At 45.0% G+C, this 16,910-nt stretch overlaps 1 protein-coding gene across 1 annotated transcript in view; it reads right to left on the bottom strand.

Moving 5' to 3' along the window:
- Positions 1–16,910, bottom strand: part of LOC147663102 (uncharacterized) — a gene marked incomplete at its 3' end in the record, with an annotated part of 242,284 nt that overhangs the window by 116,370 nt on the left and 109,004 nt on the right. The window contains exon 3 of the mRNA XM_086950679.1: positions 1,411–1,509. Coding sequence (XP_086806805.1) covers positions 1,411–1,509 — 99 coding nt within the window. The remainder of the gene's footprint in view (positions 1–1,410; positions 1,510–16,910) is intronic.

Raw genomic sequence — 16,910 nt, 5'->3', positions numbered from 1 at the left:
CTGCAACACATTTTCCATTAAATATTTAATTGTATTTGTTTTTAAAGCATAGTCTTCAATTATTTCCTCACTATTACCCTCCAACAGTGCCTGTCTGTCCATAGCCCCTCTCACAGGACTGCAAAGTAACAAAAGGATCTTTAAATTAATGAATTAATTAATTAATCTATGTGACAAAAGCAGTAACCCACGGAGCTAAGCACAAAAAATACTGCTGGTGATCTGCATAGTACATGCTCTTTGGACAGGCACATTAACCCTCTGTTGCCTGAAAACTGTTTGATATACAAGGAACTCCGCAGTGCTTTTAAAACTGCGGCACTGCTACAAAACTAGGCCCCAGTACCAAAAGCACCTCCCCCCCCCCCCCCTTCCAGCCTCCCGGAGGAAACGCCCGATGCCCGGTCCGGCTAGTCTGGCTTTGGAGTTAAGTCATGGGAAGGGGTGCTTGGTAATTAGCTTCAGGTCCAACTGTAGAGCCCTGAACACCAGCAGTAAATGAGTGAAATTAGCAGAGCTTAAGGCCAATACCCCTTGATTGCCCTAGGATCCCCTGAAACAGGTCTTCAATATGGTTCTAATTTTATATCAAATTTCCTGCTGGAAAAAGTTACAAAAATTCCAGTAACAACTTGAGTAATGAGACTATTGTTTTTTAAAATATTCGAATATGGAACTGTCACCTGAAGCTGGCTTTATTCAAACCTTCAAACAATATGACCATGAACCTTGAGTAATTTAAATTCCTAGGTGTACTAATACGTGTGTTTGTGTGTGTGCATTTGGGTACACTGCTATTGTTTTTACTGTAGATGTTTAGTTAAGGTGAGGTACTGCCTATGCAATACCTTGCACAATATGTCTGTGTGTGAAGATATTGCAAGGTTTGTTGGGCAAATATTGGGGGATGTGTGCTGCCTTTCGTGTGTTCAGCTCAGATGGAAGATGTTTTAATGTGGACGTCAGATGTTCGATTGTCTTACTCTGAATCCTTCTTGCTGCCTGGCCTTTGGTCTACAGCTCTCACAGGAGTGGACACAACTTGTTGCCACCCCATCCCCAGTGCAGAAGCACTTTAAAAATATTTCTACAGTTTTAAAGCTGTTTCTATACCAATACATTGCACATAAGTGGGAGCATTTGATCAATTCATTTTGCACGAGCAAATCTGCTTTGTTAGACGCTTGAAGTGTTACTAACTCTGCCATGCGTAAAGCACTGAAACGTCACATATAACCTCACATTAAAAACATGCAAAATTCACAGGTAAGCAAACTGAAAACTTGGCATATATAGCCTCACATCATGATGGTTACTGCTTTGCTGTCATTTGACGGCCCTCAGTTTTTCCTGTTGGCCAAGATAGCTTATATTTTAAAATGGAAATGCTTGACATATTAGCTGACCTACCATCTTGCAAGTCTTTTCTTGTGAGTCTCCCTTCAAGGGATGGTCGCTCCGGTCGCATTCCATTCTGTACGTCGAGAGGTCTAGGATTCGGCCACTGCACTGTGGTCAGAAAAGAGAACAAAACAGTGAAGCACAGAATGGTTAAAAAAAAACATTTGTCTGCAAAATTAATACAAATGGGTTTCACAGCCTACACTTTTGGCCCAGTGCCTTTACTTTATTTGCATATTCTTGGCAATCTTTTTATAGACCACAATTTCACTTTATGGGAATAAATAAAATAAAAAATAGAAAACATAAGACTGGCCCTTGATAATTTTCATCCCACATATGTTCATTCTATTAAGTTTCTTACTTTTTGTTGCGCTCTCATCCTTTCAGCGCTTCTCTCGTCTCTTTCTCTGATTTTTACTCGTATTTTGTGGCTCCCTATTTTCTCTGTCATCTTTGCAGTTTTTATGTTTAGATTTACATGGTCTCTTCAGCCTACTGCTTTCACACTCTTGCTCCATTGTTCCCTCCTTTTTTTTCAAACGCTCTTGATCTATTGTTCCCTCCTTTTTTAAACACTCGATCTATTTTTCCCTATTTTTTCAAAACACTCTTGGTCTATTGTTCCCTCCGTTTTCAAACGCTCTTGATCTATTGTTCCCTGCCTTTTCAAATGCTCTTGATCTATTGTTCCCTCCTTTTTCAAACGCTCTTGATCTATTGTTCCCTCCTTTTTCCAAACCTCTTTATCTATTCCATCCCTTTTCAGCTCCACCTACCCTCTATACTCTTCCTCTTACCTTTTTAGGTCTCGCCTTTTCCATTCCGCAGGAATAGATTGGAGAGAATTCTAGTGGTCAAAATACTCGTCAAACTATGGCTTTTTCGGTGCGGTTTTCTTCGAGTTCACGTGGCCACAGGCACGCGCTTTTGGGCCATAAACTTTTTTTTCACGAGCTTTTGTTGTTTTTCATTGGCTCTTAACTTTGTCCACGCCTCATTGAAGCTGCTCCCTCCGCCCACCTTCTCTCTGTCCTGCGCGTGCCTCTTGCTTATCTCACCGTAGCACGACAACATTCAGACGTGCACTCTTTCCAAGCATACCCCCCCTGCCTTTAACTCGTGGAAACACGCACACTAAACACAAACAGCCCACAGACTCTCTCCCATTCACGCACGGCAACACGCACACGTCGACAACATTCAGACGTGCACTCTTTCCAAGCATACCCCCCCTGCCTTTAACTCGCGGAAACACGCACACTAAACACAAACAGCCCACAGACTCTCTCCCATTCACGCACGGCAACACGCACACGTCGACAACATTCAGACGTGCACTCTTTCCAAGCATACCCCCCCCTGCCTTTAACTCGCGGAAACACGCACACTAAACACAAAGCCTACAGACTCTCTCCCATTCACGTACGGCAACACGCACACCAAACACAAACAGCCCACAGGGAGCATAAGACGAGCACACGTGGTAGTAATGAAAACTATACAGAGTCCAGCCGCTGCGCACCAAATTCGATCTTTAGGGACTCACATGTAGCTTACGTTACGAGCAAGATGGCTACCGGCGTTCATCCAGCCTATCAGTGCCACGCATCGAAAGCTCCCATGTCCCTATTACCCAGAAGCCCAGCACCATAGAGAGACACAGGACAGCTGGCACTCTCCTAGATGTCCATGCTCTACAAATCGGGACACTAACGATAAATGTATTTTTGGTCAGAGGAGTTAAAACACCCTTATGTGTCTGCAAATAAATCATCATTTTGGGACAGAAATAACAAGGAACACCAATCCATGCAGTTATTCAAGGACAGAGGTCTGAGGATAACTAGCACCAAGACAGGTAATAGACTGTCACTCGCAGAAACACGCACACCAAACACAAACAGCCTACAGACTCTCTCCCATTCACGCACGGCAACACGCACACCAAGCACAAACAGCCCACAGGTAGCATAAGACCAGCACACATGGTAGTAATGAAAACTATACAGAGTCCAGCCGCTGCGCACCAAATTCGATCTTTTGGAACTCACATGTAGCTTACGTTACGAGCAAGATGGCTACCGGCGTGCATCCAGCCTATCAGTGCCACGCATCGAAAGCCCCCGTGTCCCTATTACCCAGAAGCCCAGCACCATAGAGACACAGGACAGCTGGCACTCTCCTAGATGTCCATGCTCTACAAATCGGGACACTAACGATAAATGTATTCTTGGTCAGAGGAGTTAAAACACCCTTTTGTGTCTGCAAATAAATCATCATTTTGGGACAGAAATAACAAGCCACACCAATCCATGCAGTTATTCAAGGACAGAGGACTGAGGATAACTAGCACCAAGACAGGTAATAGACTGTGACCGGCACAACTGCAAAAATTATTCACGCACGGCAACACGCACACGTCGACAACATTCAGACGTGCACTCTTTCCAAGCATACCCCCCTCTGCCTTTAACTCGCGGAAACACGCACACTAAACACAAACAGCCCACAGACTCTCTACCATTCAAGCACGGCAACACGCACACGTCGACAACATTCAGACGTGCACTCTTTCCAAGCATACCCTCCCCTGCCTTTAACTCGCGGAAACACGCACACTAAACACAAACAGCCCACAGACTCTCTCCCATTCACGCACGGCAACACACACACGTCGACAACATTCAGACGTGCACTCTTTCCAAGCATACCCCCCCCTGCCTTTTACTCGCGGAAACACGCACACCAAACACAAACAGCCCATGCAACACGCACACCATAGCTTCTCTCTCATTCATTCATCTGCACGTTCCTGCCTTTCACTGGCGGAAACACGCTCACCAAACTCAAACAGCCCACAGACTCTCTCTCCGACCCCCCCACACTCCCAGTCTCTCTCCCATTCACGTACGGCAACACGCACACCATAGCTTCTCTCTCATTCATCTGCACGTTCTCCCCCCCATCCCAGACTCTCTCCCATTCACGCACGGCAACATGCATACCATAGCTTCTCTCTCATTCATCTGCACGTTCTCCCACCCCCCCTTCTACTTTTATGCCCGCTTTTCTCTCAAAACATTTTAAAACACATCCAACAGCCCCCAGACTCTTTCACATTCACGCACACCATCTGCTTCTTCCTTCTACCCTCTCTAAGGTCCAGTGTGCGCCTTTTGCTGAACCCACCCCCTTCCTCTGTAGCACGACAACATTCAGACGTGCACTCTTTCCAAGCATACCACTTCCTACCTTTCAACTCGCGGCAACACGCACACGCACTTGTCTCTCATTCATCTGCCCGTTTCCCCCCCCCCCCTTCTCTAGCACGACAACATTCAGCTGTAGTAATTAAGAACGGTAAAATTAGCAAAGCACCAAAGACAATTTTTTTACGAATTTCCTTGGTTTTCCAACACTTTACATTGGTAAATGTGGTGCGAAAATGTAGACCACTGCCTCTCTCACATCCAGCTGCACGTTCTTCTACTCCCCACACCCCCTCCCTCTCATGCGCGCTCTACGCTCTCCTTTTTTTTCCCCTTGAAACTCAAGTGAGGCCACAGACTTGCTACATAACTTGCGTTCTATTTCTTAATTTTAAAGTGACAGAAGACTTACTCACTCTGGCCTCTGCAACACAACCTTATTACTTAACACTAGTAAGCACAACCACAGTACCAACACAGCCTAACTCACCACCAGCACAAACCACAAATAACTGCTTTTGAATTTGATAAAAAATAAAAACATATTTTACGAATCATCTTATTTTAACTAAACCTTTACGTTACTTAGCATTTGTGCAACATGTTCAGCTAAACATCTCATTTGCGGAATGCTTTTTAGTACTTTAGAATTCTTAACATTTGAAACAAAGAGTAACATAGTAAGTCTGCTATAGTGGTGGCCATTTTTTTTTTGGGGGGAGGGGGCGAGAGCAACAAAAAAACGTCTGGGGCCTAACCACCCCAGGACTCTGGAGTGCTTTAATCTCAGTCGTAAAGATTCTAATCTGTTGTCGGCCATCCGCTGTGAAATGCAAATATAAACTAAAGGGAACGAAACTCGCCTTCTCACCAAATACCCTAAAATACAAGGGAACCAACTTTAGAAACACTGTGAAAACCACCACGTTTTTTTACACAAACTATTACATGCAGGTAAAATGCTATTTTTTTTTTATTCTTACGTTTGGTAGTGCAAAGTTACACACCAGACACGCATAACACCAGCCGTCAGTGCCTGCTTAGGCCATGCACACACACCAACAGTGTAAATGCCTAGAAATTTTAAGTGTGCGGATTAAGAAAAATACCACATTTAGTATGACACAAAAATGAGTACTAGGATTACGCGAAACAATTTTGTATTTGTATATTTGTGGTGCGAGTGCTCCTTTAACACTTACTCACACTTTTTATCGCCATGTTTTCCAAACCTCAATAGTGAACACAAATTCCAAATATTGTGGAACTCTACACAGCCCTCACTCACACTGCACAAAGGCCTCACTCAGTGCATACAGCCGTCACTCAGTGCACACAGCCCTAACTCACAGTGCACACATTCCTCACTCGCACTGCACAAAGGCCTCACTCGCACTGCACACATGCCTCACTGTGTGCATACAGTACACACTTAGTGCACACAACCCTAACTCACAGTGCACACAGCCCTCAAACAGTGCACACAGCCATCAATCAAAGTGCAAACGGCCCTCAAAAAAGTGCACACAGCCCTCAGTTACACTGCACACACACAACATTCACTCACAATGCACACAAACCACACTCAGTGCACACAGCCCTCACTTACAGTGCACACAGCGCACTGCGCACACACAGGCACTGCATACACACACCGGCACTGCGCACACACAGGCAACAACAACATCTATCCGCACCACCACAGCATCAATCCATGCAAAAATTCCACAACAACTATTTATAAAATCTTCGCTCAATGTTTCAAACTTTATTACAAATGCCACAAAAAAAAATTAAGATCTCACTTCTAATCTTAGGTATTCTTCACCAAAAAAAACACTGAACATAATATTCACAAAAGGTATTTAGGCAAGTTTACAATATTGCCATTATACATTATAAATAACTTTTATTTCAGTATTAATTCATTAACAATTTTTTTTATATTAGTAAGATATATACATCTAAGTCACGTCAATACAAAACATGTGGCATTACAAATGCTATAAGTGTCACATTTGCTAAAGTTAAAAGTATTGGCATTGTAAATCACAAAACAAATATAAAATGTCATTTACAAAACCAATAGCTCCAACTTTCCTACTGCGAGACCTATTGGCAACGCCAGTGCTTGTTTTTTAATACACCTACATTTTAGTGCCTCTCTATTCCCATCCCCCACCTTTTCTCTAGATTTGTCCCTTCTTCCTTCAGTGAACTCGCACTTCCTCTAAGTACTTCCTTTGATTCGTCTCGCCTCAGTATCCCCTCCTTTTATTTCTCTCTCTCTGATCTTCCTGTTGCCTTACTGTTTAGTCTGCTTCATCCCCCTTCAGTTGTACTCAGTTCCCCTCACTCCACTGTTCTCAGTTGGTCTTAGGCCGACTGTCATTCAGACCTCATTCTGCTTGCAGGATCTGCAATAGTCTGGACCTTGCTACAGCTGTGGCTGCAAAAAGTGTAAAACAAAAAGTGTAAATGGGTTAATATAAAAAGCTCCATATCTTGGAAAGGTTCCATGCCAAAGCATCACTGGAGCCCTGCAAGTAAATCCCACTAGGGGAAGCAAAATGCACCAGACCTCTCTCTTTTAATAGTTAATCAGCAATTGTTGCCACTGCCTCCAACATGGGCATTGCAGACATTCACTTATGAAAGTCTGTTTGACAATAAGGCATACACCTACATGTGTTGGCTGAGGGAATGTCTGGCCTTCTTGTGAACAGGACACAATACTCCACTCCCCCAGCAGGCTGCTCTTGGAAAGCACACTTGTACCCAAAAGGGTTTCTTATCAAAATACATTTGAATAAATGAGTCCAGATAATCTAGCACTTCGTAAGGAGGCATAATTACACAGTTTTCTTAAACTAAACAAAAATGAAATGTCTTGCCTCATCTACTTTCCCGTTTAAAGAGTGCACCTAAAGGTGAATATGATCCACTCACTTTGACTCGATACTCAGTATGTTGTAAACTCCCTCAACAATGCTGGCTGTTGTCGTGAAAGAGACGACAGGCTTGGTCCATGGAGACTTTTGCTGAAATAGGGAACAGAGCGGCCATTACAAATCTGTGAGCTTCAGTCAACAGACATGCAACAGATTTCCGAACCATTTGGAGGGGAGACAGAGCATTTCCATGGATCATCCTTAATTCAACTAGGGCTGTGTGCGCCTTGACACAGACAGTCAACAAAGGGAAGGGTAATATTTTTCTGAACGATTTAAAGCGAAAGAAAAATACCAGAGGAAAATCCCAGATTTGGGAATGGGGGGGGGGGGCGGTGAGAGGGGAGTCAATTAAACTGGAGGCTCAACTCTGTTCCTCAAGTTCCGAGCCACTTTCACAGGTTGAGGAAAGGCTCAGATTCAGGGGGCCATGAGGCCTTACCTCCAAGGCTTCCTCACCCCCACCATCACTGCTGTATTATCTGACCGATACCCACCCAGAGCACAGCAATGCTTTTCTTAGGAACCGGTGCAAGTACTTGGGCCGTGAGAAAGACCCATCATCGCGGAAGGCTCGGAGCAGCGTTGACATCCAGCTAGTTTTAAACCGGCATGACTGGTATTTTAGTGTCTTTGCTGCTACAGCATTTGTTGTCTAAATCACTAACACTGATATTTTTTCAGCTTATCAGTACTTACTTCAAATGGTAAACGTGAGAAGAAAACACTTTAAAATATGTTCTTGTGCTCCCTTAATGACCCCTGACTGATAATTAAAGAAAAAAAGAAAGACTGTATTAAAAATGATTATAGACAACTTTAAATAAAGGTCTACTAAAGTAACATGTCCGAGCCTTTGCAGAGCCGTAAACCATGAACATCCACTTAGCATTTAAAGTATGGCTGCCAAATTATTTTCATTTATGCCATCGATTCCTTTTGCAATCAATTTGTAAAAGGGTCTGTCCTCCTTATCAATGACCTCTTGTATAAGATACCTTTCTAATACCTCGTGTAATGGTTTTAATCCTGTTGTAATGTTTGATCATTTGCTGATCAGCGACACACTCCTTTCTTACGCACATCACTTTGTTTCATCCCAGTTTCAATATCAAGCTAAGCTGGTGAGGCGCTGCTTTTGCTGCAAGCCTCCTGTTCAGATCTCCAAGCATTGTAACTAAGAGGTGGTGCAGCTCTGTGGAACTTTGAGGGAGGTCATATCTGCCATGCGCAGAAAAGCATTCTCCCCAGCTTTCTGCAGATCATTTCCAACTTCAATGAGCTGCAGAACCGTAAAAGCTTTTCAGGATTCCACTAGACTGGAGTTGTTCTGTCTATAGCAGACTCATGTTGCTGTTTATCACCTTTGCTCTAAAAAGACTAGTAAAATGTAAACGCACATGAACATGTGATCGCTCAAAATGTATGCTCAAGGAAGAACGACGCACAAACCTAGAAATATCCCCCGTTTATAACAAGTACAGTCAGGTAGAGAAGATTATCTGGACATACACCAGGAGGGCTAGCCTGCCCAGTCCCTCATGCACTTATACTACTCCTAAAAACATAACGTGAATAACGTCTCCTAAGGCCACACTCTTCTCACGAAGTTCTACATCAGGAAAACCCAAAGCAATTTCAAATTCAGAGCAGAATGCGAAATGGAAGTTCCCTCTCACGTTTAGCATTGAAATCTTAACTAGAAAATTGTGAAACAGTTCGCTGATCGAAGAACAAATTTACTTCCAAGTTTTTAGACAACTAATTCGCCACAGGGTTTTTATCATTATATTGCAGGAGTCCACAATTGCATGTGAGGTCCTCACCTCCTCACAGTCAGCCTCTGCTACCGGGAGGTGCACTTTAAAACTACCTCTTAGAGATATAACGGCTGGTCAAGTTAAGCACATATATATCCAAATTTACATGGATCTTCTAACGTCTTCACCTCTTGTAGTATAAAAATAGGAATTTTACACAGACTTTCCAGGATGTTTAAAATGACTACGTGCTGTCCCAGGCCAGCCACAGTCGTATACCACCAATGGAATTCTCAACAATTAAACTGTTTTTAAAAGAACGGCAATGCAAAATCCCAGGTACATCATGGATGCTACTTGTGTTACTGAGCAGACTTCACTGAACAAGTCTAAAGTAAATTGAGGTCGAAGACACTGCACACTATACTGATACGCGAGATCATGGTGCAAGTACATTTGAACAGTGCAGTTCAAAAAACAGCATAGCATCACTGAAGGAAGATGTGGCAGAACGAGGCTGAAATGGCTTGATGTACGGGAAACGCTGCAATGTAACCCACCCATACCTGACTCAGGCCCAAAGTTAAGAGGGAAGGGGCCGACACTTGTAAGTGCACTAAGCAAAGTGTGCCGATCTCAAGCCGTATGGATGGCTGCACTTGGTGATATGTGAGACAGGAATCTAGGAGCCTCAACCTTGGACGGCAAAGCTCAGGGAGGATTGGATTCAGAGTCCAAATGAACTGCTCTGAGAACATAATGCAGCAGACCTTCTAATGAAAAAGCAAGGAAAAGGGAACTGGAAAAATGCTCACTATGACCCCTTGCGATCCATTGGAGAAGTGTGCAGGTGGACCTGTGTGAAGACCTGGAGCATCATAAACCAAGGACGAGTAGAGAGAGTGTGAGTAATAACCACCTACTGAGAAGATGGGGCTCGTAAAGAGGACTGGCTGCAGAAGATGGCATTAAAGCATGACACGTCTCATGCCGCACTACAAGAATGAGGCACATTTGAAACTTTTGCAAATAGTCACAGACAAAATCTAGGTTTAATGAAGCCCACATACTCGTATCTTACTGCAATTAATTTTACTTCTGAATAGGAAATTCCCATCATAGATCTGCTTGCTGCAGCTTAAAACAAGCATTTACAATGCAATGGTCTCGGCATTGTTAAAGTTAGAGCTATTGGCATTGCTCATGACCTTTTTATTTATGTTTTTGTTTTTAAAACATAAATAAATGGAATTGTCATGTAAAATGCCAATGGCTTAATCTCTCGCAAATGCGAGAACTATTGCATTTGCACCCACACACAGAGCCACACACACACAAAGCCACCCGCACACACATACAGAGCCACCCACAAACAAGCATTTGCAATGCAATAGGTCTCGCATTAGGAAAGTTTGAGCTATTGGACTTGTAAATGACAATTTTTTTATTTATGTGTTGGTTTTGAAAATAGCGAAATTAATAGCTTTGTCATTTACAATGCCAATAGTTATAACTTTCGCAAATGTGACACCTATAGCATTTGTAATGCAATATAAAAGTTATTGTAATTTATAATGCCAATAGCTTTTGTAAATAACTTTTATAAAGATTATGTTCATTGTATTTTATTGTGACGAAAATCCAAGAACAGAAGTGAAATATTAACATGTTTTTGTGACATTTGTAATAAAGCTTAAAACATTGAGAGAACATATTTGAACCAGTTCTTGTTGAATGGTTGCACAGATTGATGTTGTGGTGCCCCTGAGTGATGCTGAATGATGCTATGGTGATGCGATAGATAGAGGGAGGGGGCGATAGATAGATAGAGAGCGATAGATAGAGGGAGGGGGCGATAGATAGAGGGAGGGGGCGATAGAGAGCGATAGATAGAGGGAGGGGGCGATAGATAGAGGGAGGGCGATAGAGTGAAGGAGAGATAGATAGATAGATAGATAGATAGATAGATAGATAGATAGATAGATAGATAGATAGATAGATAGATAGATGGAGGGGGCGATAGATAGATAGAGGGAGGGGGCGATAGATAGAGGGAGGGGGCGATAGATAGAGGGAGGGGGCGATAGATAGAGGGAGGGAGGGGGCGATAGATAGATAGAGGGAGGGGGCGATAGATAGAGAGCGATAGATAGAGGGAGGGGGCGATAGATAGATAGATAGATACAGACAGACAGAGACAGATAGATAGAGTGAGTGCAATAGATAGACAGCTAGAGGGATGGTGATAGATAAAGTGTATTTATGTTGCATTGAGTAGAGTGTAATTATGTGGCGTGTAATTATGTGGCACTGAGTGGTATTTGCAGTGTATGTTGCATTGAGTGCAGTGTAATTATGTGGTGTGTAATTATGTGGCACTGAGTGGTATTTGGAGTGTATGTTGCATTGAGTGCAGTGTAAGTTTTCAAATACCTTCGGTTATTAAGCCTTCAGAGGGCATAAAAGGCAGAAAGGTCCTCTGCACCATGCTACAGTCTACTATTTGACTGTGTGGCTGATCATTAAAGACGGATTACTAGGGAGCCCCCAGCACCCTTCTATTTTGGTGCAGAGGGGATTCATGGAAGTCTCAAATCGACATTTGTATGTTCCATTCTAGCGAGTAATGCCCTCCTGCGACATGGAAGCAGTAAAGATTTCAAAGACTCTTAGTGAACATAGTAAAGGGAGTCATGCGAGTGGTGTAGCGAAACGTGAGCACTGAGGTCTGCTACCTTCATTAATGGGCCACTCAAACCCTGACAGACTAGTGCAAAATGGCTCAGAACTCATAACTAGGAGACGGAAGGCCTTCTGCACAACGGGGGCCCTATGCTTTGCCCACGGGTAATGCTACCTACACCATTTGCAGTCAATGTGAATGTAAATAACAAACATTACAAACAATTAAAGGAATATGCTACTTACCAGTATGCATCTGTTCTTGGCATGTAGGGCTGCTGACATTCATATCTGTGCATAGATCGCCGCCTAGTGTTGGGTCCGGATGATTGCACATTGTTGTCCTGGAAGAGTCTTCGAAGTATCACGAGATAGGTGGCTCCTCCCCTGGACTACAGTGCGCATGGGCATCCTCTCCATCCTCAGATTGTTTTTCGCCATTGTGGAAGAGATGGAGTGTAATACAGTAAGTGATGACCATGCCGGAGAATGATTCGGAGTGCTACAGCTGCGACAGGCACCGGGGAGGAGGGCGGGCGATATGAATGTCAGCAGCCCTACATGCCAAGAACAGATGCATACTGGTAAGTAGCATATTCCGTTCGAGGCATGTGGGCTGCTGAATTCATATCTGTGCCTAGAATAAATAGCAGTTACCTCCTTATCGGCGGTTGCCCGTGCCAGCTGCAGCAGTCTGAAAGAGTTCTGAGAACAGCCTGTCCTACAGCAGCTTGCTGTTTGGAGTGTACATCTACGCAGTAGTGTTTGGTAAATGTATGTATGGTGGTCCATGTGGCTGCTCTACATATATGCTCTAGAGGAATGTTACCCAAGAAAGCCATGGATGCCCCTAGCTTGCGTGTGGAATGCGCTCTTGGGGGAACTGTTAAAGTGCGTTTGGCCTTTTGATAACAGATTTGAATGCATTTAACTATCCACCTGGCTATACCCGATTTGGAAATAGGGTTGCCTTTATGTTCTGGAGAAAAGGCAACAAACAGTTGTTTAGTCTTGCGAAAGTCTATTGTCCTGTCGATGTAATACAGGAGAGCTCTTTTGACATCTAAGGTGTGCAGTGCTCTGTCTGCCACTGAGTCAGGGTTTGGAAAGAAAACTGGCACCCACGGTGACAGTGCGCTTTATAAGCACCCCCTTAACATAACATAACATAGTCCCTGCACCGTGTAGTGGAGGACATGCGCTCCCCAACCCTGGAGAGATGCGTCCGTTGTTAGCACCATTTGTGGGACAGGCTCTTGGAACGGTCGTCCCCTGCAAAGGTTTTGTGGATTCCACCAATGCAGAGAGTTGTAAGCACGACCGGTCACCAACACTAGGTCTTTTAGATGCCCATGAGCCTGGTTCCACTGTCGTGCCAAGCATTCATGAAGGGAACGCATGTGCAGTCTCGCGTGCGGGACTATGAATATGCAGGATGCCATCATACCGATCAGTTGCATGAACACCTGCGCTGGGAGTGATTGTTGAGGTCTGAACCTCCGATTGAGCAGCTGCATGCTGTTGACCCTGGCAGGGTTCGGCTGCGCTGTTGCTGTCAGAGAGTTCAAGGTTGCCCCTAGGTATTGTCACACATGGGCTGGCTGCAGGTGTGACTTTGTGTAGTTGAGTGAGAACCCCAGACTGTGAAGGAGGTGAATTGTGCGCAACATGTGGCTGGCACACTGCTGGACCGACTTGGCCTGAACGAGCCAGTCGTCCAGGTAGGGATAGACGTGAACATGTCTGCGAAGATGCGCAGCCACGGTCGCTAAGCACTTGGTGAACACTCTGGGGGCAGTGGTGACCCCAAAAGGCAGAACCTTGAATTGGTAATGCTGATTGTTGATGGTGAACCTGAGATATTTCGAGTGACTGGGGTGAACGGGAATGTGGAAATATGCATCCTTGAGGTCCAGTGTCGCCAGGAAGTCGCCCTGACTGAGCAACGGCAGGACCTGCTGCAAGGTTAACATATGAAAGTGTTCTGAAAGGATGTATTGGTTGAGGGGTCTGAGGTCTAGAATGGGCCGCAGGGATCCGTCCTTTTTTGGGATTAAGAAGTACAGAGAGTAGACCCCTGTACCTCGCTCTTCTGCAGGCACGAGTTCTATTGCCCCTTTTTGCAGCATGGAGAGTACTTCTTGCTGCAATAAGTGCATGTGCTCTGCGGACATAGGACGGTGCCTTGGGGGTATGTTGGGGGGGGGGGGGGGGTGGAAGTTAGTACTAGACAATAGCCATACCGGATAAGTTGTCTCACCCACCTGTCCGTGGTAATGCTTTCCCAGACTGGCAGGAACTGCTGGAGTCTTCCCCCAACAGGTGTTAGATGGACGGGGGGCAGTGACCGGGCGTCACTGTTTGTTGAGAGCGGAGGATTTGGCGTTGTTATTGCCACGTCCTCTGCCTTTGGCGCTGTTCCCACGGTATCCACCCCTGGTATTCTTTGTGTAGGTGGATTGCGCGCTCCCTTTGGTGTACTGCGCCTGTTGTAAAGCCTGTCCTCTAGAGGCTCCCCTATTACCGGAGCGACGAAAGGAATTGCCCCGAAACTGCTGAGATTGCAGAGCCCCCATGGATTTGGCTGTCTCAGTGTCTTTCTTTATTTTCTCAAGTGTTGTGTCTACCTCGGGACCAAAAAGGAAGTCCGGGTTAACCGGCTGATTGAGCAGAGTAGTTTGAATCTCGGGCTTGAAACCAGAGATGCGAAGCCATGCGTGACGTCTCAGCATCACACTAGTGTTTATGGTCCTAGCTGCAGTGTCTGCTGCGTCCAGTGCGCACTTGATGGATGCATTGGAAATCAATTTCCCTTCTTGGATTATCATTTCTGCTCCCTCTTTGTACATATCAGGCAGGTGTTGCAACAACTGTTCTAGTGTGTCGTAGTGTGCCCTGTCGTATCTAGCCAGCAGGGCCTGGGTATTGGAAATCCTCCAAACATTTGCAGCCTGCACTGCCACTCGTTTCCCTGACGCCTCTAGAATCTTCGATTCCTTGTCCGGAGGCGGACATTGCGGGCATTGGCCACTACAAGTGAGTCCAAGGGGAGCTGGCATTTGATGTAGGTGGGGTCCACTGGAGCAGGCCTGTACTTTCTCAATACGAGGGTTAATAACCCTAGCTTTTGTGGGTTCCTTGAAGATGTCTGCAGCATGCTTGAGGACCCCTTTAAGCATAGGCAAAGTCTTAGTAGAACGCTCAGAGGTGGAGAAAGTGTCAAACAAGAAATCTTCGTCCACTGGCTCCGCATGCATCTCCACGTCATGGTTGAGTGCTGCCCTTTCTATTAAAGCGTTAAACGCCGCCGTGTCCTCAGTTGGCGATGTTTTGACGTTATAGGACTGGGCGTCCGGTGCAGCATGTGGATCATCAGGGTCCACAGATTGATCTATAGCCTCAGACCACTGTTGTGGTTCATCCTGATCAGTGTCAGCATTATAAGCGTAGGCCGCTTGACCATAGTCTTCACCCATGTCCTCCTCACTCCGTCCTGGAGAATATGTCATTTGCTGCGAATAGACGTGCTCAAAGAGAACTGGTGAGGTGGCCGAGTCCTTCTTCCGTTTGAGAGGAATTTTGTAACCCTCCAAGGGATGTTCAGGCGCGATCTTCCGCTTGTGGATGGTCAGCCTGCCTGATTCCGCGTCGATAAAGAGTTTCGACTGGTTGTCGTATGAGGGTTCGTGGAAAACCACCCCTTCTGTGGCGGGCTTCGAAGGCGTCGACGACGTTTTGGAAGGTGCAGCGCCTTTATGGAGTTCGAGTTGCTTTGCCCGAGCCGTTGGAAGAAGGCCGAATTTAATTGGAGTCGGTCCGACTGTCTTGGAGCTCGATGTTGAGGTAATTGAAATTTTTATGGTCAAGTATGTCCCCTAACGTGTACCCCAACGTTTCCATGTACGTGCTTAAAGTACATGTAATTTCCCTCCATGACCGAATATGAAGACGCATATACATTTGCGTCCAACGTTAACATGTCATCTACCAGATCCACCATGAATGGATCGATAATTCAGTCTCTAAACATGCCATGCCAACGTCTTTACATGGTATACTTTTACGTTTTCCTGGCTCTGCCGAGCTAGGCCCTGATTTCTGACTTCGAACCACTTCTGTCTCTGAAAGCCGCAGCATGGAAATACATCCCTGACCTCTGCCTTACTTCCTGCCAAGCGAAGCGGTGCCTGGCTCAGCCTGGCCTGCCTGCCAAGACAGTATTCTGCCTTCAAGTTATCAGTTCAGCCTCCTCGAAAACACATTCCAGTCTAGTGATATAGGTAAACATATTCCCGGCTGCAGAGCAAAGGGCCAAGCCTTCCTGTCTTCTTCATGTAATTCATTGCTCCCGTTACCATGGTAAGCCCATGGCCCCGCGCATTACACTTAGACACATATGCATTCAGTATAGTATAGTCTCTGCCCGAGAGACCTTTTACTTCAGATAAAACATCCTCCAAACACAAGATATTAGATATGTTATAGGAACAGGTCGATCTGACATGCCAGACTTCTGTCTCCTCTACTAGTGCTAAAGTCAAGCCCCCGGCTCTTCCTAGTTCCACGTCAATCACACGTCATACTAATTGCGCGCGCACCCATGTCAAAGGTTTCTGCTGACCCTGCAGAATCCTCTATGCATCCACCCACTTATGACACTTTCTGTGACGTTTCCAGTACACGCCTCTGTGAACGCCCTTGTACACGCCTTTTTGCTACGCACATGTGTTCTTATCTTATTCTTTTCACTTGTCACGCCTACTGTATCCATCACCATTGTACAGTTTTACTATATATATTATGTACTGTTAATAAAACGTTGACATCTTTGCCATCATTGCATATCCCCTCCTGAACCCTTGTATTGATGGATCTGATTTCCATTGGCTCGAGCCATTTTTATT

This window comes from Lissotriton vulgaris, unplaced genomic scaffold (assembly GCF_964263255.1).
Source record: "Lissotriton vulgaris unplaced genomic scaffold, aLisVul1.2 SCAFFOLD_2286, whole genome shotgun sequence".
Classification (NCBI taxonomy): Eukaryota; Metazoa; Chordata; class Amphibia; order Caudata; family Salamandridae; genus Lissotriton; species Lissotriton vulgaris.
This window is presented reverse-complemented; position numbering and strand designations above follow the sequence as displayed.